The 27,160-nt window shown below is 44.2% G+C and overlaps 1 protein-coding gene across 5 annotated transcripts in view; it reads left to right on the top strand.

Annotated features, from left to right (window-relative positions):
• The window catches only part of VPS13A (vacuolar protein sorting 13 homolog A), a 2,994,934-nt gene that overhangs the window by 2,789,500 nt on the left and 178,274 nt on the right, over positions 1-27,160 (top strand). For 2 of the 5 annotated variants that reach the window (XR_011280367.1, XM_069625906.1), the window contains one exon: positions 4,718-5,515. The exons of the other annotated variants lie outside the window; for them this stretch is intronic. Coding sequence is in view for 1 of the 2 variants with exons in the window: in XM_069625906.1 (XP_069482007.1) it covers positions 4,718-4,783 (66 nt within the window). In the remaining variant the exon portion in view is untranslated. Of the gene's footprint in view, positions 1-4,717; positions 5,516-27,160 lie in introns of those variants that run through there. 5 annotated transcript variants of the gene reach the window in all.

Here is a 27,160-nt window from a genome sequence, read left to right as displayed (position 1 = left end):
ATCACCACCCCTGATGGCCATCTTGAGATTTTTACAGCACGTTTCAGTTGGGGAGTCCTCTCTTTTCACTCGTCGAGCCTTTTTGATATTTCGGAAAGGACACAATCACCATCTACATCCACAGCGAGCGTGCCAGTGAGGGGCATTCTCTCCAAGACAAAGTCCTTAACTGCTTTGAAACTTTGTTTACCGTCTTCGGACAAGCCTGCAAAGGACTGGTCCTCAGGTGGCTCCTCTCATCGCCCGTCAATGACACCATTGGCGAACAAGACAATGGGCCTCTTTGTAACTCGCCCGGTATGGAAACAACAGTGGCGGTAAACCCACCGCCACCGTTGTTTCCATGCCGGGTGATCTCGAGTCCTGCAGACGGAGGTGTCATTCCCGCCAGGTCTGACCTGGCGGGTTGAACACCACCCACCTTCAGGCGGACGAGGAAACACCGGCACCATCACGAGATGGTGCCGATGTTTCCATGATCCCCATCCCCCATTGAGTCCTATTGGACACAATGGGAATGGGGATTAACACCATTCCGCCTCCGGAATTCCCGGGACACCGGGGTTGTATTGCCACGGTAATTCCGGGAATCACGGAGGCGGAATGGTAATACGAGTTCGGCGGTAACCAGGCGGTTTTACCGCCTCGGTTACCGCCGGACTCGTAATGAGGCCCATTGACTTTGTCGATGACCGCTTTGTCGTCCAGGACATCCACTTCGACGACCACAAGTTTGTCGACAGTGATATCCGTCGACAAAAACTTCAGTATCCACTATTTTGACGACTCTGTCGATGACCATCACGACTTTGTCAAAAGGGGGCGTTGCAATGAAGGTGGTCTCTTCGATCATGACGACAGCAACCTCACGAGTGGTCTTGCCACTGTGGCGTACGACCTTTGCCTCAGCACCGGCAACGACATCCGCTGACACCCCTGGGAGGGTGGCAGTTCCCATTGTCACCATTCTCCCAAAGGGGTCGGGGAAGAACAAGGAGTCGGATAAGGACAGGGAGCCACTAACGAGTGTCCCCGACAAGGCCAAAGGATGCATCGAGGGAGCCTGTACACATCTACACAAGCACAAGCTTATGAACACTTGCCCGAAGACTACTACTCGGACTATGATGGGGGCCGTGAGACCGTGTCCATAGAAGGGTCTCCACGGGATGAGCCTGGATCGCCATCTAGCTCAAGGAGGCACTTCGGCCCAGCGCTGGCTGGCCCTTTAGCCCCTCAGCCAGCGCCCAGGGACATGTCGTTGGACATCCTTACAACACTGCACATGTTGGTATCAGAGATTCAGCAAAGACTACCTGCTTCATCTGCGACGGCTCCGGCCCAGAGTCCTGCAAGGCCGCCAACCAAAAGCCCATCCAGGTCAAAGGGCCCAGCTGGCCCGAGGCGTCAACCAACACCTCCACCACCTGTGCATCGGGCCTTGACCCCTGTGGGCGAGGATCCCCCAGCACACGGGCACAGGTACGGATACAGACACTACAGTGACTCATACTGATGAGTCTGATTACAACGTACTGGCAAATGGTGAGCCGCTGGTTGCAGACGAGCCCCCCAGGACTTCGCCACCGAATTAGGGGGTTGCCTTTCACGACATGATATCGAGGGCTTCTACCCTCTTCAGGTTGGTGCCAGAGGAGAAGGAAGGGTTCCTCTACCAAGACGAAAGTCCAGGCAGAAGACAGTCATGTCGATTCCTCTGTTGGATGATGTCTGGGAGGAGGGTCTGGCCTTGATGAAGACGCTGTGTACTGCTCCTCTGAGTAGTAAAAGTGACTCACTGTAGTGACTAGATCACTCATAGACCTTAGTCCCCTTTCCTCCAAACGTCCCACCCTACTTCTCCCGCTAGTATACAGAAGAGCTAATCTGATAGGTATCTAGGTTTACCAGCATCCGATGTGGCAAAAGGGGACAGAGCTGAGGCACCGGATGGCAGGGCTGCTCGCCGGTGCCACGCCCAGGGCTGCGCCCAGCTCACTATACTAATTTTAAAGTAGAAGCGCTCATTTGTTCTGCCAGTGGTTCTGGTACTGTCCCCATGCCTGGGGACGCCCATAAGGGTGGAGGAAAGGGGACCAAGGACTATAAGTACTCTTGTCACTACGGTGAGTAACTTTTATTTCTGATAGATACTGTATTCTTCCCCCCCATATTCTTCATCAATGCTCTCCTCGCCTATCCCTCTTGAAGGTTGTTAGTAATTTGTTTTTGCTTTTTTAATGCACAGATCTGTTCCTCAATGTTCACAAAAATAATGCTTTTCTCAATAATACATGTGGCATGAGGTGCAACTTTATTCTTCACAGAATATGTCCCAACTGGTTGGAAATTTGGAAGTTTCATGTTACAAAGTTAGAAATTAATCATGAACTAATAGTGTGCCTACTCAATCGCCACGTTTGGATTTAACGTCCTCTCATTTCTCAACCAAATAATGCAGGCCTGGCCTGGTTCTCTGCATACCGGAACTGAGTTGCGGTGTGCCTGTATGGGTGTATAAGGAAGTTAGAGGAGGGCAGGTGGGAAACTCTTAAATGTGCAGCCATTGAAATCAACATTTGGTGTCTGCCTGGTTCACTGAATTCTCAAACAGTTGTTGCACAAAAAGATGTAACATAACTAGTCCAACCCATACACATTCCTGGCATTTCTGAATCCCAGTAAATGTTTGCAGGCCACAAATACATGTATTGTAATATTAGACTTGAAATCTGCAGAAGTGCTAGAGCCCACTGCTCCGTGATTGCTGGTTGGGTTCCCTGCAGTGTTTGTGCAGGCTCACTTGTGTTTCTCATTTAGTAGTGTTGACAGAGGGGTGGCGGTGTGGGGGCGTGGGGAGCCACTGCAGCCTCAGCCTTTGAGGATCTGTGGCTAATCATAGCCTGCAGTGGTCCATCATCATTTCTGTTTTCCAGGGTCAATGAACTGAGTATCCAGCAGCTTGCAACCTACTGCTTTGCTCATATGCCTGCACTTCCTAGCAGAGGAAAGGGTACAGGTGTAGTCTCATTTTGAACTCTTAACGTGGCACCTCTAGACACCTTTCTGCTGGGGTCACAAGATATGCAGACTGTGTACCAACAATATTTTCTGACCATTGCCCGAAAATGCAGATTCAACTACCAGAAGGTGTGCATAGTGCAAATTAGTGTGTATAACGCCTGGTGTGCCCAATGTGTAGAGTGTAGCTATGACTGACCAGAGTGAGTTTCGTTCCCACAAAAACCTGTGACAGGCTCAGGCTTATTTTTTTATTACAATAACTAAAATAGAGGATGCAAGATTCGGTTAGCCTACCATCTAAAGGCTGTTAGTTTTACATATTTCAGAGCTTGGAACTTTGTTCTACATTGACTTTACTTCCAATACCTCCAGCACTATATTTAACCTACCTGAGCATTTATGACCGATCTACGTTTTCAAGCTGAATACATCTTATTTAGTTAGGTTTGCTAATTCATGGAGGGCAAATCTAGCAGCTTGTCGCTCAACAATTGAACTTTTATTGCCCATATGGCATACATCTAAGGTTATGTTTTTGGGTAATTAAATACAGGTAAGCATGTGGTTTTTGATTGGCCAGTGGCAATATTTTACTATGAATACCTTTCTATGTTCTCCAAGCCAACATCACCAGTTAATATTAAGAAAATGCATATCGTAATTGGAAGCAGTTTTTTTCCAGGCCAAGTAGACCACCACCCAGTGTGAAAAGGTTTAATGTATAGTCCTCCACCACAGCTCCTCACCTGGAATCCTGAAAGTAGGCCCCCACCCAGTGTATAAAGGTTTAATGTATAGTCCTCCACCACAGCTCCTCACCTGGAATCCTGAAAGTAGGCCCCCACCCAGTGTATAAAGGTTTAATGTATAGTCCTCCACCACAGCTCCTCACCTGGAATCCTGAAAGTAGGCCACCACCCAGTGTGAAAAGGTTTAATGTATAGTCCTCCACCACAGCTCCTCACCTGGAATCCTGAAAGTAGGCCACCACCCAGTGTCTAAAGGTTTAATCTATAGTCCCCCACCACAGCTCCTCAACTGGAATCCTGAAAGTAGGCCACCACCCAGTGTGAAAAGGTTTAATGTATAGTCCTCCACCACAGCTCCTCACCTGGAATCCTGAAAGTAGGCCCCCACCCAGTGTGAAAAGGTTTATTGTATATTCCTCCACCACAGCTCCTCACCTGGAATCCTGAAAGTAGGCCACCACCCAGTGTCTAAAGGTTTAATCTATAGTCCCCCATCACAGCTCCTCACCTGGAATCCTGAAAGTAGGTCACCACCCAGTGTGAAATAGTTTAATGTATAGTCCCCCACCACAGCTCCTCACCTGGAATCCTGAAAGTAGGCCACCACCCAGTGTCTAAAGGTTTAATGTATAGTCCCCCTTCACAGCTCCTCACCTGGAATCCTGAAAGTAGGTCACCACCCAGTGTGAAATAGTTTAATGTATAGTCCCCCACCACAGCTCCTCACCTGGAATCCTGAAAGTAGGCCACCACCCAGTTTGAAAAGGTTTGATGTATAGTCCTCCACCACAGCTCCTCATCTGGAATCCTGAAATGCATTTGTAGTGCTTGTGCTTTCCCTATTCTCTTGAACCATTGTTTTTTTTCTTTGATCAGTTCTCACCCATGCGCGTAACACTAACGTTTCTGCTTTTGTTTTGTTTTTTCTCCTATCATGCTTGCAGAAACGAAATGCTTACAGTAAATGGACTAGGACTGCTGATAGTGATGATGATGATGATGCCACATAAATTTAAAATACAAAGTATTGATAATGCAAATAAAAGGCTGCAGCATTACTTTTACAGTTCATCCTGTAACTGTTCCAGATTTTCTCCTAGAAAATCAGGCATATATTTTTAAAGTGTATACATTTTTGCTGCAACTTGAAGTCTAGCAAGTCTAGGTTGTTGTTTGTAAATACTTTTTATTTTATTTCAATTTGGGCATTGAGAGAGAAAAAGAGAGTAGAAAATAAAATAGTATGGGCTGCGTGCATTTTTGCACCACATCTATATGTTCCATTCCTCTTAATCCTTTCTGGAAATCTATGCTAATTTGAGTCCCTAAGATTTACAATTATTCAAGCTGACATTGGTGTAGTAAAGTAAATATCACAATGACTATGCTACGGATCGTAGTTCGTTCTTGAAACTACTGCAGCATGAAGTATCCTATGCAGTTACCAGTGATTTGATTGTTTTGTATATTTTTTTAATTCATTACATTTTATGCAGTACCCTTTGTCAAATCATATGTTTTTACGGCATCTTTTTATTTGTATTCATTTACTCATTTATTTGCCAACGTTTTTGTAATGCAAATGTCTTTCGTGTAAAGTTTTCTGGGTTGTAGTGAGATATGCTTTCGATGTATAAAAAAAGAAATATTGAAGATATTAAGATATTTTTACTCTGGCTTTTAAAACATATTTATAATTATTATTTTAACAATAATAAACAGCACTTTTGTTGCACAAAAAATGGAAGCATCTTTTATTCTGTTTGAACCTTGTTCCTGGCTTTGTATCGTGTGTATGTTGCACCATAAGTTAGTTTTAAGGCATTCTTATCAATGCTTTTTAATCATATTGCATTCTACTCATTTCATACACATTTGTAACCGAATTTCACGTTCTGTTCTGTTTTAGCATTGCTGCCCATGTGAATTTACATTGCATTTATTGGAGTTTGTTTTAGTTGAATAATATAATTGGAGTTTGTTTTCTTGCATAATATATCTTTTGCATCTTTCTTGTGTGAGAGATGATTCCTAAATTTGAGACATAGTCTCTGCAGTGTAATGTGCCTCAACTTCAGGGTGTTTGGGCTCCTCCATGAATATCCCAGGAATAGGGGCAAATGGCGTCTGTTGGTTTTCCCATTTTTCTGCAGTAAAATTCCATTTTACACGGTTTTTGTAGAGAGATAGATGTATTTTCTTTTCACGATAAGCAATTCCCCAGATACGCCTCCAATACGGTATTGCTTTCTAAAATATTGCTGTAAAAGGTTAGAACATTACATTTCAGATTTCTCCACCCTAATGATTTCACCTGCCTGCTAAAGGTATTTTGCTGCTGTGATACACTACAGTTTTTAATGTTAACTTTACTGGCTGTTGTTGGACAAAATGATTGCCAAAACAAACATTAGAATCAAAGGAACCACACACTGTAGTCAGATATACGTATTCATTTCAGTGAAAAGATTGAAGGACAGTTGTTGACGACATTGCAGTCAACCATGACTAACTAAGACTGCTCTGTGTTATATTCCTGATAGTTATAGTTTATTTGTGCAATAGAAATGTCAGTGGAATTCTAGCCTACGTGTACAGTTTGAAAGGTCTCACAGTACACATCTTACTTGCTAATTAGATAGAAGTTTGCCATTTTATATTCCACTTTGGGGTTTCTGCACTGCTATTAGTTCACAAACGCCCTCTACGCTGTGGCTGGAAATCCATGAGAATGTGATACTTGCATATGCCTGCCTGGACAACTAGCTAATCAGACACAGCCTTTTTTTTGTAAAGCTGAACAAATACCCCATCTAAAATGTGTAATGGCCCCATCCCTGTTTCAGAGGACTAGCTCAGTATTTTCAAATACATTCTTCCAAATGTGAGAAAAAAATTTTTGGTAATTCCTCAAATCCCAATCACCCTGCCCTCCTCTCCCCACATACAAGGATGCTTTGGGTAAGTGTACAGTAGGATGAAAGAATGGGGGCCCCAATGAATGGAGGAAAGGGGCAGAGAGCATACGAGGACACATAAATATTGACTTGTTTTCAAGAAAATGAGGTCAGAAAATAATTATAGGCAGGCTTATCAATCTGCTCCAGAGACAACAGAATTCTAAAAATGGCAGTTCAAATGGATACTGTACTTGGCCTAACTTCCTACATGGTGATTGACAAGGCTAAAGAGCATACCTTTCATGAATAGCAGTTAAAATCCCACTGATATGGTTCAGATTGGCCCAGAATATAAAAATGTTATGAGCCATCTGCCATCTGAGTACATATATTTCTAATAGCTTCTTTCTCTCCTCTTTTGAAATAATTAATTCAGGCGCAGACTGGATCCAGAAGTATCAAAATAGCCACTAGGCAGTTTCGTGCTGGGGTAGTAAATTTGTCTCGGGAACCAATGAGAAAGTGGCCCACAGTTGAAAATGACCATTCATTCCTTTTGGAACAGACTCTTGGAATAGTACACATGGGGAGCTTTTGGATATAATGTGATGCAGATTGTGCATTTTAAAGAATACTTATTCAGCAACACTGGTCAAAACTACTAGCCACATGACAAAGTAACTCATCGATCTGGCCAATTGTGATGCTGGAAATACCTTATGGAGGGACATGGCCTCATGTCCTTGTCCTACAACTTCTCTGTGTGTGTTGTCTGCCACTGAGGTCCAGCCTGGACCTCTGGCAATGCAGCTCTTCATTTTTTAGATTTTGGTGAACAACACCCATGGGATACCCGTATGGCACCAATGGATGGGGGTACACCCTTGTACCACTTATGTGTTTGTGGGCACCTGTATGTTTCCCACAGAGCAGGGTATGGGCTGGTGGCAGCTACATGCTTACTTGGCAGTGGCTCTGAATGTCCTTTATGTATGGGACACCCAGGGCCTGCCATCGAAATCAATGGATTCCCGATAGAAGGCAAGATGGCCCCTATGGCTTCTTGGTTTCTATTGCCTTCTACCTTGTTGCCCAAAGTCCTGGGAAGCCCTGACTCTGTCCCTTCCTCCTGAATGGCTGTTGGGCGGACACACCATATATGTATCAGTTCCCTTACCTCCAGACTGGCTGTTGGGTGGAAATACCATTTTTGGATCTGGGGCTGCTTCCCGTCAGACTGATTGGATCCTTCCCAGGTGTTGTGTGTTGTGGGTACACCCTAGGTGTGGAACTTGTGTGACTGTAGTTGGGTGTTGACTCAACTTCTCTGTTGTGGGTGTGTGGTTTCTGTGTGGCTGACACAATGAATGAGACAGCCCTGCCTGAAACTGACTTGAATGCAGTGTATTGTGCTGAAAGGTTGGGTACTTGCCCCAATCCACATTGTTATGGGAGTCAGGGTGGAGTGAATGGCCTGAGTGCCTGTGAGCCTGATTGCCTGCCTGCCTGCATGAATGCCCCTCTGTGTGATTGATTGACTGACTGAGCCTGGCTCAGCCAGAGGGAATGAAGAACAGATGTTTGTATCTGGGGACCTCTCACTTACCAATTTGTTCAGAATCTGAAGTTGAAGCTTAACAAGAAGAAGCTGTTCCTTGAAGCCCAGCTGGAGGAGAAATCTGCTGCTGCAATTTCTTCAAGTAATCCAAAAGCTGTCGTGTCTCCTAAGGACTGATCCAGAGAGGACCTGCGAAGGAGACTGCTCCCCAAGCTACGAGGGACCATCGTGCAGCCTGCTGCTCTTCATCGAAGTAGCCTCAAAGCCAGTCTTGTGTGCCTGCTGTCTGCAGAAAGGGTCTTCGAAGTCCAGAAGTGGAGTGCTTGGACATCTAGACTCATAGTAGTCCCTTGGTGACGCCCAGGGTCCAGAGGTGCGTTTTGTGTCTGCTTGAAGCCGTTTCTGTCTACTGCCCAGAAGAGGGGGTACCCAGCCATAGTGGTGTTGGAAACCCAGAGCTACAAAAGTTCCAAAGTACCTAAGACCATTTGAAAGGACATCCTTGCCGTCACCACTGACCACATTTTCCCGCCGGACAGAGTTCTGAGTCACTGGGTGCAGTGGAAGGTCCACTAGTGTATTTCCTGCCACCAGAAGCTAACAAAGCTATCCCGAGGGTCCAGACTTGGTGAGGGTCCGATGTCCAGGTCACCAGAAGCCATCCAGAGGTCCGTGCTGCGGTTGCAGCACCGAATAATCAAAAGTCAGAAAACAGCAATAATTCGAAACCGACACCAAAATTGACCTATGCGCCTATCACCGCCAGAAGTCATCGAAGGATCCCTGGTGTCTTATTCTCTTCTGCCAAGCCTTTAAGGAGCCCACAACAAGTTTCATCTTCACAGGACGTCTGCAGTCTGAGAAATTGCCGACCAAAGGAGAGTGCCGTGAAGAGCCAAACTACTGTACTTCAGAAAGAATTGGTTCCATTTTTCTTCTTGGTCTTACATCCCAGTGGCTCCTTCTTCCGAAAGGGGTTCATCCTTGGAGGGAATTGTCGAGTGAAACCGAGAAACTCTGCCAGAGGTACTGTGACGAGGAAGAGCATCTCCTAGCCTCAGGAGTCATCCAGGGATCCTAGAGTCACTTTGGATCCTGTTCTCCTGTGGCCTCTAAGGTACTTTGTGGTGGTAGAACCTTTTAAAGAAAGCAAAAGGTTATTGAACATTATTGGACTGGGTTGTAAAAGACAGAAGTTACTCCCTAACTTTTCCATTACAGGTTGCCCAGGTAGGGGGGTCCTCGCTGAGAATGATATATCTAGCCAAAAGAAAGTATTCTGCCACTGTTCACCACTAACCTGCCTTTCTTCCCTGTTCTATGCTGTTACACATCACTTAGGAATCCACCTGCCTATTTAAAACAGTCTGCAATTAGTACATCTATTACTGGATTTAAGTAACGTGTGGTAACGCATAGATTGCATTTATATATATATTTGCCATTCTTTGAATAAGTATTCCAAGTACAAAGTGTTAATATTTATATGTATATATATTCCTGAACTCTTATTGTATATAAAGAAGCTGTGTTATCACCTAACATAATGTGGACATTCCTTTTGTGGGGGCTTTGGGGAAACACTGTACTTAAGAATCTGCCTGCATTAACTCCTGAAAACTTAAGCCTGGTTGCTCTCCCATTGCTACCAAATTGAGAGCCCTGGCTGGGGTGTTCTGTGCCTTTACCCTACTATATAGAGGGCAGAAGTAAAGAGACCACCTCCAGTCTTTACACCAATAGTAGCCAAAAAACTGTCCTGCGCTAGCATTTTTAGTTGTTGGTTTGGGCATTGCCCTATAGGCCAGTCCAAGCCTGCCACTAGGGACTTTAAAGTGCCTTCAGTAGGACTCTTGTCATGGGAGCGGGGGGCGAAACTCTTCATTCATCCATAGGGTGAAAGGTGAGCCTCGGTGGTCCCATTCGAGGTCACATGAATCAGGGCTCTGAAGAACGGGCGGCTCCTCGCAAAGGAAAGGAGAAGAAGCAGCATTGGAAGAGGTACCGCTCCCCAAGTGAGTCCTCACATCGACATTCCTCTTCGAAGGAGGTGAGCCACTGCTCCAGGGATTCTCCTGAGCGACCGGAAATGGCACTGTCAGCTTCGGCTACTGCGTCAATGGGTCCCACAGTGTCTGTTGGGACTGGCAGGGTACCCCCTGAGGTCAACTCCTGCATGCCTAAGCAACAGAGGTCCCTCAATGCTGAAAGTTCCCTCCTTTGGTGCGGCGGGGCCTCAGCACCGGTTCCTTCATCCATGTTGTTGGAGTTGATCAGCGTCGTTGACACCGTGGCTCTGCAGGAATATGCCCCACTCCCTATGGATGCTTTCATATCAAACATGTACAACATCTATGACAAGTTGGGCGACCAGGTTCCCATTGGTCTAGAACCTCTGGATTTTTGGGAGGTCAGGGATTTCTTGGAGGGGTTCTATAGAGAAGGTGAGGATGTTCTAGGACTGGCCGAGGACCTGCAGGTCGCTAGTGGCTTTGAAGCCTCCCCAGAGATGGATATTTTGCCAGTTTCCACCCTGGGAATGCCGCATTCCAGCGCTTTGTGGCTAAGGTGGGCAGTACTCTAGGGCTGTCAGCCCCCTCCAGGTTACAAGTTCAGTACAAACTATCCAACATACTGGACAATGCTCCCAAGATGGAGACACTGCTGCCCTTCAATGTGGCAGTTAATGCCCCGTACTGGATGTGTGGGCGAAATCTGCCTCGGTTCCGGCAGTGGACAGGGAACTAGCGAAGAAACACCATCCCTCCCCTTCTGACCCAGCTTTTCTCTCCTCCCATGCGTCACCTGAGAGTTTAGTGGTTCAGGCCATGACAGCTAGTCTGAAGACTTCAACCTTCACGTCGCTGCGAACGGACAGGGAAAGTAAGAGTTTTGATGAATGGGGTAGAAAGGTATTTCCGTCAGGCATTCTTGCGCTGCGTGCAGTGAATACCTCTTATGCAAAATTCTCCTTTGGCCTTTGGGGGGCAGCTCTAGCCAATGCAGCTGAATACGTCGAGGAAGGAAAAATAAGGGACGTTTTCCTGTCCTTGGTCACTGATGGCAAGGAGGCAGCTCGCTAGATGTTGCAATCCGGACTAGACTCTGCAGACTGTGTTGACAGGTCCATGGCCACGAGCACTGTGGTTAGGTATAACTCTTGGCTGAGGACGTTGGGTTTTGCAACCGATGTTCAGGCCAAGCTGTTGGACATGCCTTTCGATGGCCAAAACCTCTTTGGAGCTAATGCTGATGACACTCTTCAGAAGGTCCAGTCGTCAAAGACAATGGCTAAGTCTTTGGGGCTTGCTGTGCAGCAGCCCTCCACACAGTCGGCGTCTCGAGCTAAGGGTTTTCGTCCCTCCACCACCTATGGTCTGAGGGGCTTTGGTCCATCTTCCCCAGTAGAATGCAGGGCAGATGCTTCCCGTGAGGTCGAAGTAGAGGAGCTCAGAGAGGTGGTACGAGTGAAGCTGCCATACCTGCTGTGCCCCAGGGCACAACACCTCAGTGGCAGGCTGTGCCACTCAAAGCTGGTGGGGTGGTCTTCCCTGTTCAGCCCGTAGAGCTCAAGAACCACTTCCAACGCTTGGGCCTTACAGGTCATCAAACAGGGTTTCTAACTCCCATTTCTCCAGCTTCCTATGGGTCCTAGGCCACTGCGTTGTCTCTGGACACTCACCCTCCTGGAGGAGGTCCGTCCGTTTCTGTGCAAGAGCACGATCAAATTGATACCATGCTCGGAATGAGAAAGGGGGTGGAAATCCACCTATTTTCTGGTGCCAAAGGCGTGCGGGGGTTTGTGTCCCATTCCAGGTCTGCGGTTGCTGAACGTGTTCCTGCACAACGACAAGTTCATGATAGTTACGCTAGCTCATATCCTGCAATCCCTCGATCTGCAGGGCTGGTTGGTATCACTGGACTTTCAGGATGCCTACATCCGCTTGCCGATTCATCGGAAACACAGCAAGTACCTGAGGTTTGTGGTGGGCCAACATCACTACCAGTTCAAGGTCCTGCTGTTCAGTCTTTCTTCAGCGCCCAGGGTTTTCACCAAGTTGCTAGCGGTGGTAGCAGCTCACCTCAGGAGGAGAGCATATTCATGTCTTTCCCTACCTGGACGACTGGCTTGTCTGAGCGCGCTCCCCAACTCTAGTGTCAGAGCATCTACTCCGTACATGCGTGTTATTGCAGTGTTTGGGCTTTTCCCTGAACTTCAAAACGTCTCCGGTTTCGCAATCCCAGTCATTCCGATTTATCGGAACGGTCTTGGACACTCGCCTGGGAAAGGCTTTCCCACCGGGGATCGAGTGGCGAACACCTTTTGGATGGTCAATGTCCTTTAATCCCAGGAACAAGTCTATGCTCGGCTTTCCTGCGTCTTCTGGGTCTCATGGCCTCCTGCATCCTAGTGGTGCCGGAGATGAGGCTGCGCATGAGATTGCTTTAGTGGCTTCTCAGTTGCCAAGAGTTGCTGTTTCAGGGCCACATATCGGACCTTTTGCAGGTCTCCGACCAGGTGGCTCAGGATCTTGCGTGGTGGGCCTTGTTAGACAACTTGCTGAGAGGTGCGTTGTTTTGTAAATCTTAGCCCTAGGTGATGGTGGTCACAGATGCATCTCTGACTGGTTGGCGTGCTCACCTGTCAGACCTAACGGTGAGCGGACTGTGGTCTCCCGCAGAGTTACAGGAGCACATTAACTTGCTGGACCTGAGGGTGTTCCGGCTGGTTGCTTTCCTCCCCTTCGTGAAATCCAAGACTGTGTTGATCCTTACGGACAGCACATTGGTCATGCACCACCTCAACAAGTGAGGTGGTGTGGGGTCCTGCCTCTATACAGAGAAGCAATGCAACTGTGGTTCTGGCTGGCAGAGAGAAAATCGTAGCAGATGCCTTCAGTATACAGACTTCGGCCTCCCACAAGTGGGAGCACTGCCAGAAGGTTCTGGAGGGGATCTTCAATTTTTGGGGGGACTCCTCAAGTGGGAATTCCTCGTCTAAGAGTTCTGGGGGACGCACTGACTGTCGAGTATCATTTCAACATCCTTTATGTATTCCCGGCGATCCCTGTCATTCCGATGGTTCTCAGAAGACTATGCCTGTTCGGAAGTACAATGATCTTGGACACTCTGGACTAGTCCTTGAGAATGTGGCATCCAGAGATGGTGGACATGTGCATCTACCCTCCCTGGTGCCTTCCCATGGGAGTCTATTTGCTCTCCCAATCGAAGGGGTGGGTCTTCCATCCGAACTTCAGCAGCCTGCACCTTCATGCTTGGCTACTAAGAGGAGTGGGAGTTGTTGGACAGCCTCCTTGATGTGCTCCTTTCAGCTAGGAGGCCTGCTACGAAATACATTTTCTGCCTGCAGATGGTGTAAAATTTTGATTTGGTGCTGGGAGAGGGATTTTAATCTTTTACCCTGTCGGCTATTCCCTGTGTTGGATGTTCTGCTATCCTTGGCCCAGGCGGGCCTGCAGATTGGTACTGTAAGGGGTACCTCACTGCTATTTCGGTGTTCAAAGGGTCCCCGGAACAGTGCTCATTTTTCACAATCCCCACTCTTATGCAGTTCTTGCGGGGCTTGTGTAACCAGTTTCCTCCCTGCCATTGTGTGGTTCCGGCCTGGGATTTCAATTTAGTTTTGACATTTCTTATAAGCGCTCCATTTGAGCACCTTCAATTCTGTTCTATTTTAATTGCTCACCGTTAAGGTGAATTTCCTGGTTGCTATCAGTTCCACAAGACAGGTGAGTGAGCACCAGGCATGTTCTGTTTTACCTCCCTGACTTTTGAGAGTAAAACCCTCCTTCCTGCCGAAAGTGATCTTGGATTTCCATCTCTTTCAGAAGATCCTCCTGTGGTTTTTCCTCAGCCTCACCCTTCCAAGTCTAAGGAACGTTTCCATCGGCTGGACACAGTGCAAGCCCTTAAGTTCTTTGTCTTTTGAACAAGAGAGGCTAGGTTAGCTGACCAAATTTTCATGGGTTACGCTGGGGCTCATGCTGTCACCAAGCAGACCCAGTCAAGGTGGATCATTCTCTGCATCTCAAAATGCTATGATCTGGCTCTAAAGGATGTGCCTCAGGGTCTCAGAGCCCTGTCAGACCTCGACAACCAAGAACTCACAATGGCACGAAAATATGATAGCACTCTGTAAGGATAGGATCTTGCCTGCTCTTCTTTGAAGTCTCGGGCAGGTGCAAAGGTGTATGTGGGTCGAGGCCCAGAAAGCCTCTCCAGAGCCCTGATATCAGAAAAGAACTCCAGAGGAACTCCTGGGGCCAAGCCCAAAAAAGTAGGAAAAACCCTTGAAAGGAAAAAAAAACTTGTGCAGGTCTTTTTGCTTTCCTGAGTGAGTAGGATTGGAGGAATGTGAGGCTTGCAGGTTTGTGATGCGCAGTATCTGGGTGAGAGACACTGTGTCAGTTGAATCCCAGGACTTGACAGGCCAAAGGCCCAGCGAGATTGAAAGCAATCAGGAATAGATGAGAATGAAATGCAGCAGGTGAGAAAGGCGGCTGCCTAAGCTGCAGGGCCATAAGCTTGGAGAGCGGCTGTCGGAGGCTGCAGAATCCAAAGGGAGAGAGAGCGGCTGCCGATTTGTGGGAGCTGAAAGGAGAGAAGCTGCTGCTGGAGGTTGCGAGAGCCGTATGGAGAGAGCAAGGAGAGAGCCAGGAGGGCATGGAGGCCGCCAGGAGTGCCCGGGAGGACAGCCGAGGGAAAGGGCGAGAGCAGAGGGAACAGAGGAAGAGAGAGAGGAGTGGAATTTGCAGAGAGCAGAGGAAAACTAGCATAGGTGCTTATTCAAAAGGAACAAAGCGACGCGCAGATTTTACTTCCTTTTCTGATTATGAACAACTTTCCCATTGCCGTTAGCGTTTCTTTCTGAGAAGGGCACACTGCTGCCATCATGTGGAACAACTAGAAAGTTGAGTTTGCACAGAAAGTGAGGACCCATTCTCCACCATCTTGGGAAGGGTAGAGAGCCATATGGATGTCTCTGACGCCATTGTTGCCATAAGGACCATGAAGATGCCGAATTCTTAACAAGCTCCTTCTAGGATAGGAGTGGTTGCCACTTCTGCCCTGGACATCTGATGGGCTTCAACGTGGGCATCTTTGCATACATTTGCGAAGCATTACTGCTTGGATTCCCTTGCGGCCGGGATGCCCATACTGCTTTGGGAGTCTATCAAAGATGAGGAATCCGTGGGCAGATAGAATCCATTAGAAGAACAAATTACTTGACTCATTAATGCTCTTTCTGATTGATGCTTCTCCCATGGATTCCTCATCACCCTCTCTACCTGCCCCTCGTGGTGTATAAACCATCAGTTCTGTGGTCCCTCAGCTTCAGAGTGCTTGAGGGAAAAATTATGCAACTGAGGTCACTGGACACAGTCCCATATATATATATATATATATATATATATATATATATATAGTCTCCAACGTCATATCCGGTGCAGGGCACGTAGAGGCATCGGTCTGAGCACTTGCAGAGCCGCACTGCATCCCCCTGACTGTCGAAATATTTGCCGGAGAGCAGCTCTGCTGCGATTGGGATATCTTAGATGAGGAATTTGTGGGAGGAATATCCATCAGAAGACACAAGGTAAGTAATTTGTTCTTCACTTCTTGTCTTCACAGTAAGACGTCTGGTTTCAAACTTTATCAGGAATAAAAGCGGCAAATGTCAGTTACAGAGCGGCACAAGCAATGTTTGTGTACAGCTACTACATTGATGCCCGTGCATGGTGTCCAACTATCCCTCCAAATGCCCCTCATAATATAATGCACAGCATATTGACAAGCCAGGTAGGGATAGCTGCCAGTGAGGCTCCCAACGATCAGTCTTAGTTGAATGCCCTGTGACGTCGAGCCGTGGAGATGGGCTCACCCAAAAAAAAAATAAAAGATGTAGATCAAACTCCAGCAACCAGTAGTTTCTCTCACAGTACCAGTCTTTGAGTCCTGCAAGCAATGGTTTAGGACACCCAATCTGTTCCAAGAGTTGTTCATTAAAGGATTAACCATTTCCCCCAGGAATTCCCAATTGGTCAGAGTGAGAACAGTTGAGACAGACCATGCTGAACATCTTCGCAAAGAAAACTTCTGGAATTGACCATTGCTGCTCCTTTGGTGAACGGCACTAGAAAACCAAAGGCCTGAACCCCAAACTTCATCAGATTTATCCTTTGGGCCTATGCTTCTCTGGAGTCTACACTCCGGCCGCTTAAGCTCACATCGGACTCTAGGGTTGGTACTTTGGATCTCTTAACAGAGGTGTGTGAGGGGTCGGGAATGTGAGGCATACAACTTTGTATAGGTTTTTCATAAGATGCCATTTTATTAACTCAAAATTGGGGTTGACAAACGCCTCACTGTCCCTACCCTGAGAAGGATTTCCCTGCTTATAAAAAAAAAACAGGGAAACACGCTAACAAAAGGAATCTGTCCCTCATACTTATACATACAACAAACTTAACAAGGTATTGTATAGCAGTTCAAATATGAGAGAAACAACCGTTGTGTTCAAAACCTGATAACTGTTTCTCTTTGTAACCTGAGTGAGTGCCCCTTACCCAGATTCAAACAGGATGTTCAATCCACAGTTTAAAATAAGAGGTTTACGTCTTGCAGCAAAGTTCTAATAAAGATCTTCTTGCTCCAACAAGTCTCACGTGAACTTGACCAATAGTTCAACAAATCTTTATCTCTCTGCTTGTGACAGCGTTCGACACAACTTCATCTTTGAAAATAATAATACATCTACTGTTCATCTGTAGCAACATAAATGCTTTTGTCAGGATGATTCTGCAACAGTTCACAATATACTTTAGTGGTCTTGCCACTTCTTCTTCTTCACACTCTTTAACCACAACACAGTACTTCAATGACTTCCACCTGGTCTACTCACCTGCCAGGTCTACTACTAAAAGGCGCCTTGCCCTGGTATACTAACCTGCCAGGAATCAATTAAGCATCTAAATACTACAAGTACGTATATGGTAAAGTTTACTTTAAACAACTTAGCAATGTCTTTTGCTTTTCTACAAAATCAAGTCCGACGACTTCTTTTGTGAAGGCATGAAACACATTGTTGCTGTTTGTTACACACTTGTGATTGCCACATGCAATGCAGGTTTTGCACCTCTGTTCCTGAATACTTTCTATCAGGAAGGCAGCTCTCCTGCCACTCTTTTTTTCCCCACTTTTATGTTAGGTCAGTTCCAACTATTTCTTCTTTCACACTCTGTCAATAGGATTTATAAACAACATAATTGCCCTTTCTTAACTTAAGCAATTGTTTTGACCTTTATAAGTACAAGGCTATCTTGCTTTTCTGTTCCCAAAATTCTTATTATTCTGCCCACCTTAGTTTCTTAGTATCAGTTCGGCATTCAAAGTGATTAATATTGTGCCACTTCACTTTCTTTACATCAATTCAGTAGTCAAAATGATTATTATTCTGCCACTTCACTTTCTCTACATCAGTCCGGTATTAGAAATGATTAGACCAGGCCAGTGGGCTATCACAGAGCGTTCCAGGGTCACACAACTCTAGTGATCTCACCTGGTACCTTATACACGTCTGCTCGCTCCGCTGCCTTCTGGTCTCCTGTTGCTTCTGTTTTGTTCAGGCCAGCAAACTGCTTTGTTCAGCTTCCCACAGGCTACACTGCTCAGGAAAGAGCACTCCTCACTCCTGGTACACCACGGTGCTTGCCCGCCACTGGAGCCCACTTCAGAAAAGAGGAAATCTTTGCAGTTCAAGGGCCTTAAAGTTAGAGACCCTCTAACAAACCGGCATCCGTTCATCAAACGATGGTGGCTCTGGCGTCTCTGCTCCCCTTCAACTTCTGCTTCAACTTCAACGTGGAGTTACTGCAATCATTCCACCTCCCACCACTGCTTTCTATGGCCTGCACTGGAGATAGACTTTTATACTTCCCAGGCTCCCTCAAGCTCGGGTCATTAGCACTATTAGCCTGTAACTTGCAGACCAGTGCCTCTGCATCCCTAGTCTTCGTCCCAGTACTTTGGGCATTATGGAACTTAAAGTCCCTAATGTGCAAATTACTCTTTCTTTTCACCGTCTCAATTTTACAGTAAGCCATTGAGATGGTAGAGTATTTGAGGAAGTTATTAAAGGGAATTTCATTTTAAACATGTTTTTTTATTGTAAATGATATAGTTTAATTACAAACTTTTTCATTATTGATCCTTAAAATGTATCCTTACAAGTTCTATTAATGTAGTTTGGTCTTTTCACCATATCAAAGCAAAAATCAAACCGCACAAAGGAAAACTTTCATTCTTTGTTCACACATACAATTTGATCAATTGGGTCTTTGTCGTTTCTTAGCTCTCGATCATTATGTTATTCCAAAATTGCATAACTCCACACAGTCAGAGTGACTGTTTTACCCTAAGTTCACTCCAGGACACGGGCCGTCGTTTGATGGGAGAATCAAAAATTTAATGTAGAGCCACCGCTGCATCATTGGACACGCCTTTTCATTGTGTGGAGAACTTAATACGTTTTTGTTCCAGCACTATCATGAAGTGCTGAGTTGCCCCACTCAGAATCGGATTCCCGAAGCAATAGTTGGCCCATGTCAGAGTCCAGCATTCAGCCATGAGCACTCAGTCTTGCAAACTGGTTTGAAAACCCATGTCACACTCTACCGACTGGAGCCGAAACACGGAGCGTAACAAAATCAGAATTGTATATGGGCCTCATTCAAAAAAGGTAGAAAATACCACCAATTACCAGAAGGAAAAACATTGAACATTTTTCATATGTAAAGTGTCATAATGAACTATTGAATGTCTTTTTGACAACATTCCAAAGTGTGCAGGGGACGGGAGGGCTCCCAATCAGGATCCTCTTACTTTCCCCACTGTGTGCAATATTGGTCTTGTGCCAAGACCATCTTTTCTCCCGCGCACCTTAAAATTCCAGAAAACCGAAAAGTAAATGAAGATAATTCTATCTTGAACAACTAGTGTGCACAGACAACCCAATTTCTCTTATGACTCAAAACTGCCCAGGGGTTTGTTCACCCCTCAAATTGCTCACCAGTCCCCTAAGGGAAACTCCGTTGTGTTAGAGGATACAGGGACTACAACACCTCAAGTGACTATTAAAAAGACGCCAGAGCGATTTTCCTTTCCAAAAAAAAAAATTAATGCCCTCTGAAAAAAACAAATCAAAATAAATAATAACACGGAAAGGGTCTAAGAAAAACTGGCACAACTTTATTAGGGAGGACCGGGCCACGAATGAAGAGGTGTCTAACCTCGACACTAGTGGAGAGGAGGAAATTGTCTGTAAACGGGACAGAGGTGTACTTGCCTCAGACACCATAACAGAAACTATGAAGAAAAAGGGTAAACCCAAAAACCCAAGGGGGAAACTAAAAGTGACACCAATAGACAGTTTACATAATCAAACTAAGGGTAGTCTCTTTAAGTTTTTCCCAAAAAAGCCGGTGATTGACTTGACTACTACTCTCACAAGTTCCAACACACCATTCTCTGCAGAGAAGGCAAAAGACACTACTGATAACCATTATATAAATTTGGAAGAAGCAAGTGTGTCTACCATCTCACGGAACTTAAAGATGGACGTAAGGGGAATAGTTCATTACATCCTTTATCCAAGCATGTAGCCCTTAGGAAAATGTCTCTGGCGACAGTTAATCATAAGTCGAGGGACAGACCGACTTTTCAAACCCATGGTAAGGGTGTAGAAGAATTTTGGGAAATTCCCCCGACATTAACTACCTCCATTGACATCCTGGGACCGGAAGTAGGGCATACCTAGGAGGAAATACCAGAACAACTCACAGTTGACTCCAAAGGTAATAGTGACTCTGTGACAGAACAAATAGTAAGAAGAGTAATGGCAATAATGATGTTTGAACACACAAAAACTCCCAATTCCCTTGTACCCAGGGGTAAAACCCTTAATCAGACCTCTCAGGTGACTCCCAAACATCAACTGAAAGGTCAGGGTGACATGTTACAGAAATCAATACAGATCGACAAAAGGGGGTCATCTCAAATGGGAGAGGTACAGAGTGTAACCACTAATGTTCTTAACGCTGACATTGGCGGAACCCTTCAACCACATTTTTTATTGCATCTAGAAAATAACACCAAGTTTCCTACCTCTGGGGCATTGGAACAGGCTTTGAGACCGGTCTCTCCTAAAACTTTCCAAAATAGTTATTTAAATCAGGTACAGTGGTGGAAGGCCGCATACCCGGACAACCAGAGTTCACTTCTATACTACCTTTTTGATTATGGGGGACCTGACTCGCTCACGAGAGGTTGTGTCCTGGCCCTTATGAACGAAATACCGGCTCTGATAGTGCTAATCTCAGCTGACATTAAACTTGTCGACTTTTTCCATCTGGAAAGACTGGATCATGTCCGCCTGGTTTTGCACTCCAGATCAGCATATGGTATGATTTTACAACAAGCTGACCTCTTTAATAAAATGGGGAAGGATGTTTTGTTATTTTGCAGTGGCTTTACAACAGTGACTGAAAATTGTCATGAAAATGTTCATAACACAAAAAGTAAGGGAGACAGTCTTACTGAAACTAAAACACATGGGGCCTCATTACGAGTCAGGCGTTAAGGGGTAAACGGCGCCGTAAACGGCGCCGACCCTTAACGCCTGATTCCGAGGTCCCTTTGCGCCATGGTGAGTTTAACGCCTGCTTTTTGCAGGCGTTAAAATCCATGGCGCTAAGGGACCATGGTGCTAATTACGCCACCGTAATTTACGGTGGCGTAATTAGCGCTTTCCCCACTCCCATTATGCCCTATGGGGCAAAAATGGGAATGGGGAAGGGTAAATGGGAAATGGGGATTTACCGCCCCACTCAACTTGGAATGGGGCGGTAAATCCGCCATCCACCATGGTGTAAACATAGTTTACACCATGGTGGTAAGGGTACGACCCAGGCGGTAACTTACCACGCGAGTAGTGTTTCGAAAGCTAATAACCTATTTCTGAAAGTAAATACAGAAACTACCTTTCATGAAAAACGAAATTTATATACCCATGTCTTCTTTCCATTACTTACAGCTGAAACGTTGGATAAGATGAGTAAAAATGTGGCAGGAGGTGTTTTAAAGAAAGCTAGACATAAACACTTTTATGATGAACATATGAGGCTTAAAAAATACTTAATAGACAGATTAGGCACTTGAGGAACTTTGCTTCAACTTCTGACAGCATTAAGACAGCTATCAAGAAGCTCAAACAAAATGTGAAAAATTATAGATGTCCTCTTTATCAGGCCGATAAGGAAACAATGCTGGGAGCACTTACAGATGGGTCAAGCACAAAGTTCTGGTGATTGATAAACGATCTTGAGTCTAAACAAATCTCAGCACAGAGCAATGCAATTAGTGAGAACAGCTGGTGAGATCATATCTCTCCTTTACCCTGGGCTGTAAACCTTCCTATAGAAGACTTTGAGAGACAAATAAAACATGCTAGCTCATCACGTGCGGCTGGACCGAATTGTTTCTCTAATGCTCTTATCAAAGGCGATCCGAGGCTCTGGGCTGAGATCCTATTTTTTTATTTGAAGACATTGCTGTAACCAAAACAATTCCAACTTCCTGGCATTTTTCTTATGTCGTACCTATTTATAAAAAGGAAGACAGAAACTTGCCTAAAAACTATCTGCCTATAGCCATACTAGATGCTGACTCTAAAACAGAGAGCGTAGAAAGCAGGGGCTATTCCTATCTATCTGGCAGCCATTGATCTAACTATGGCCTTTGACCTAGTAGACGGGCATACCCTTTGGGATAAATTGAAATGTCTGGGCCCCCCTGAGAACATAATATCTAGCTTGGTTCATCTAGATGAGGATTATCATGTGCAAGGTTGGTTAAATCTGGAGGGCCTAATGTCCACCCCTATTAAAATAGCCAATGGTTTGAGGCAGGGTTGCATATTTGCCCCACCTTATTCAACCTATATGTCTCTGATACTTGCTTATCTTTGGACGCTGCATTTATCCTACCCAAAATAGAAGCTCGCAGTATAGCGTGGTGCGCCTACGCAGATTACTTTCTATTAATTGATCAGTCATCTAAAGGGTTACAGCTTCCCTATGTATTAATGCCACCAAAACTGTCATTATGAAGTTGGCACATACTAAATCTAGGAAGGGGTATGCATTGTTCATTGATCAAGGACAACTTGAAGTTAAAGAATCGATGAAATATCTGGGATTAACAATTTTTAATCAATCTGAGAAAACTCAGTATGAGGAGTATTTACATCATAAGATCACTCTTTCCATTGCCCAAATGTGAAAGGTTGTTAATAAGTTTGGTAAATTTACTATCCAGCCGTTATTGCGCTATTATAACATGAAAGTAATTCCAAAGATTGTTTACGGCCTAGAAATTTTTCTAGATGTAATAACAGCGGAACTCCCAAAATTGGAAGCTAAGCTATGGAAAGCAATAATGTATTGGCTTCCAAAATCTGTACCGATAACCGCAATATGTTATGGGTTAGGCTCATCATCTTGGAACTACTGGGTTATGTGGCGTAAGCTAACTTTGTACAGAAGACTGATTATTGATTCTGGGGATAACTTGTATAGAATCCTAGGGCAAGATCTGAGAAATGATAATTCACAAATATAATTATTACTAAAGGTGCAAAGTATCTGCCTGTTGACTCTGGAGAACTGAGGTCTGGTGGCTGATGAGTTGATTACCAATCCAGTCCGAGTTAAGAAATTGCTACGATATGCTGATTGGTCTTCTATGGACAAATTGGCTTCTACAAAGCTTTTTTGTCAATTGGTTTCACATCAGAAATGTCTGTCCCAACCAGAACCATATTTGTTAAAGTTTCCAAGTGAAACTCTTTGCAACGGAATAATGAGATTCAGGTTCAATGTTTGTTCGACGGGAGAAATCCTTGAAATAAGAGCCTCACAAACACAATCATCAGAACCTTACTCAGGATTCCCTTGCAGATTCTGTTACCATTTAACAGAGAAAAAGTCATTGAGGCACCTCTTATTAGACTTTAAGCCACTAATGGCAGAACGCATTAAACATTTAGGTAAATTCATTTACAATCTTGAATGGGTTGACTCGCACCATCTTTGGTGGGAAATGATGTATGGGACAGCCATATCTTTGAAAATTGCAGTGGTTCGTTATCTGTCCAATGTATGTGGAGTTCTGGCTCTCGAAACGAGTAGAAGGTTGACCAACGAAGCTCAGGAATCTGAGTAATGTTACCAAATCAGGTTTCCTAGCCTAGCTGTTTCCGCATGGGAAAGGGATCTTTTTGTTAAGACTGTATTGGTGAGACTTTGAAATACTTCTGTGGGCCAACTGAAGAAGGACATTTAGAAATTAAGTCCCTGGGAAAGTCATGCTCAACTCATCAAAGGCTTTTGACTAAAGAGGTATGTTGCAGGAATTTATTTTCTGATATCTATGCCTACCTACTTTGCTTAGCATTTATCTTTATATGACACATTTTGGATTTAAGTTTGGATAATTTGTAAAAATGTGTATGTTCAAGAGGATGTAAAATTGTTTTTGGAATTGTATTTCATAATATTGTTCCATGTTTTAACTCAATTTTTGTAAAGGTTTGTAACTAAACCAAAGACAAACAAATAATAAATAACCCTAAAAATAAGGACTTTGTTGTTTCCTATTATTATCTGTGACTGTGACCATCACTCTTTCACACTATGATGAGTCATCTCTTTTGGGAGCATGTCACTGAAGATTTCCCTTTTATCATCGAGGCTGGACATTCCATCATAAGGTGGTATATTGATTCTACTTGATCTATATGTTGACAAAATTGACAATATATGCCCTTATCAGATAACTGTTTGCTTTAACAAGGACTTCCCTTGTTTGTAGGGTGCTCAGTCGCATTTTCATGAAGGTATCTCTCATCCTTCTCTCTGGGCAGATTGCCAAATATTGTGTTAATTGATTTGGTGCTCTGCTTTCGATTTCACAGTTTATCACTAGTTGGTACTGTGCTTTCGCTTTTATAGTTTGGATCCAATTATGCTGTTGGATTCCCTTTTTCACCTCCAGCGGTCGGTTACGAGCATCTCAACGGTCACATCTTCGTTTCTTAGTATTTGTATACTTGACTCTTTCCAAACGTTCAAAACATATTCATTTGAAGCTTTAGGTTTGCATCGTAGTATGTCTATCTCTGGTATCTCCCAATCAACTAGAAAGGACTGAGGGTGTTTAAGGAGGTCAGGACCGTGCCCTCATAGCAACTGTACTCTTCCACAAAAAAGTCTTGACCCCTCTAGACTATTCCCTACAATGGTTTGCGTCCACGTAGGACCCCACCTGACGGAGTTTACTCAAAAGTGGAAACCAAATGTGAAAAACACAATCTAATATACAAATAGTTCAACAAATTCACAATAATACTAGTATAAGTATTTGTATTACAACCTCACTCATCACTTTACAAACAAATTGTTTCTTTATTAAATAAATTCATTAAAAGCCTATATGAAAAAATCCAATCAGTCATGTTGTTGATACTCCATCGAAGTAAAGTGACTGGTGCAAAGTTAACAGAAGTATAACATTCTATAATATATTTTACTAAGAACACCAATGGAAGGAACAATGGTTCTAAACAAATGACACTCAAATCTGCTGGCACTTCATAAAATCAAACATCCATGTGTCTAGCACTAAACAATTCTTATCATTGAAGGAACCCGATTTAAGGATCTTAAGCAGACAACCAGTGTCCTATTCTAACTGTTTGCTAAGTGTAACTGTATTCATAATCCCGACATGTTTCATTCCTGTATTAGCCAGAAAATTATGTAGAGAACTTCATCAGGGGAAATTCTTGTGCCACAAATCATTGGTTTTTAATGTTCACCATAATAACATTGGGTTTGCAATCGTGAGTGCTCCACAGGTGATTTTCAGGTGATTTTTTTGTTTTGTAATGAAACGATAACCGTTATACTTTTCAATCATTTTATGTATGCGGCAGGTAGGAGTATCTTCTGAGTAGAAAACTGATTGTCGTCCAAATCTACTTCTCTGATGATTTGTTTCTCCGCGCCATTACTTCCATGTCCGGTTCAAAGAAAATGCTCCGGTCAATGAAACCGCTCTCATCGATTCCACCCTATATACACTTAAACCAAGTACACGTAACTTCAGATCTGTGTCCGTGGACTTTTTCATCGCTTTTATCTCTTCATCTGATATGATCTTCCTGGATAAATCTAGATATTTCCAGTTTATGATGGACTCTATCGACTGGATAGCCAGTTTGAAATGTATCCGTGGAATCGGATAAGACTGTGGAAGCGATATTATCTTTCTTCAGAAGATCTCTTCTACTTGATTCTGTGTTTGGCGAGGCAAGTTAAGTGAGGCTTTGCTCCCGTAAGTTATGATAGCTACCACCTTCTGTCACCAAAATGTAATTATCGGTTTCAATTAACATTTTCCATATTTTCTGTGAATTGATACGCCTTGACGGGCTAATGAATGCGTTTTGGTTTTAAGGTGATCTGACTAGTCTTTTTCTATCTCCGATTGGGTTAGCCAGGCGCCGAGGTATTTTGTCGCTTTTACCAATTGTAATTTTTTCCCTTTGAGGAAGATCGTCAATGGTTTCTTCTTTTGATTTGGATGGTATGCCAGGGTCATCACTTGGGATTTCGTTGTATTCATCGTTAAATCGTTCTCCTCAACATATTTTTCTAATATTTTCAGTCTCTTTTGCAATCCCACTTGGGTTTTTTCTAATATGACCAACTAATCTGTGTACATAATATATGGAATTGATGTCACATTCAGTTTTGGGGGGTTTGAGTTTATGCTATTTTGGTTCTCTGGTAAATCAGATGTGTACAAGTTGAAAAGGGTGGCCGCCACGGGGCAACCTTGTTTTAGACCATTCCAGGGTTGAATCTCTGTTGATAATACACCATCTTGAGTCAGTCTAATTCTAATCTTTGTATATGAATAGAGTGCCTTTAACTGCTCTAGTATGTCGATGGGCCACTTCCATAGCGTTCAGTTTTCCCATAGCTTAGTCCAATTTACACTGTCAAAAGCTAATTGCAGATCTATAAATGCTGCATGTTTAGGTGTTTTCATCCTTATGGATTCCAATTTTAACAGGTTTAAGAGTATTAGGTTGATGGTTGTTCTTAGTTTCTTAATAAAACCTGTTTGACGTGGTTCCCGCCTTTGGTTTGTTATGGCCCATTCTGTTAATCTTTTTAGCAATATTGAGGCAAATACCTTTCCTGATGGATCTAAGAGGGCTATTGGGCGATAGTTCTGAGGCAATTTCCTGTCACCATGTTTGAAAATTGGGATCAGTATTGCTAATTTCCATGTCATCAGGAGATAATTGTATTCTGAGATGATGTTGAACATCTGTATACGCAAGTTCACCTAGGTTTCTGGCTTCCTTTTTATGATGGCATTAATTAAGCTGTCTGGGCCTGGAGCCCTGGAACTATTCAATTGAGATATGTGCTTCATTATTTCTTCATAGTACCATCTGATGGGCCATTATTCTTTGTTTTCCGATGGCAGGGCTGTCTCTGTTTCATTTCTTATCTTGTATAGTGCAGAAAAGTAGTCTACTTATTCTGACTCTTGGACATGATCAGGTGCTCTTTTTACTGCTGGTTTACGTCTATCAAATTCCATAACTCTTTGGAATTTTTGTTTTTCATCGTTTGAAGCATACATTCTGCATCATTCAGCGCTATAGTTGCCTGCATGTTTTTGCTCCAATTCCTATATTGTTTTTAAGGCTTTTGGACTTTTAAATGGCATCTTCCCGAACCATGTTTGTGGTCGCTTTTAGACTCTTGTGCAGC

The sequence above is a fragment of the Ambystoma mexicanum genome, chromosome 6p, assembly GCF_040938575.1.
Source record: "Ambystoma mexicanum isolate Mex_15411 chromosome 6p, UKY_AmexF1_1, whole genome shotgun sequence".
NCBI classification, from domain to species: domain Eukaryota; kingdom Metazoa; phylum Chordata; class Amphibia; order Caudata; family Ambystomatidae; genus Ambystoma; species Ambystoma mexicanum.
Note: the sequence above shows the minus strand (reverse complement) of the source record. Positions and strands in the feature narration are given on the sequence as shown.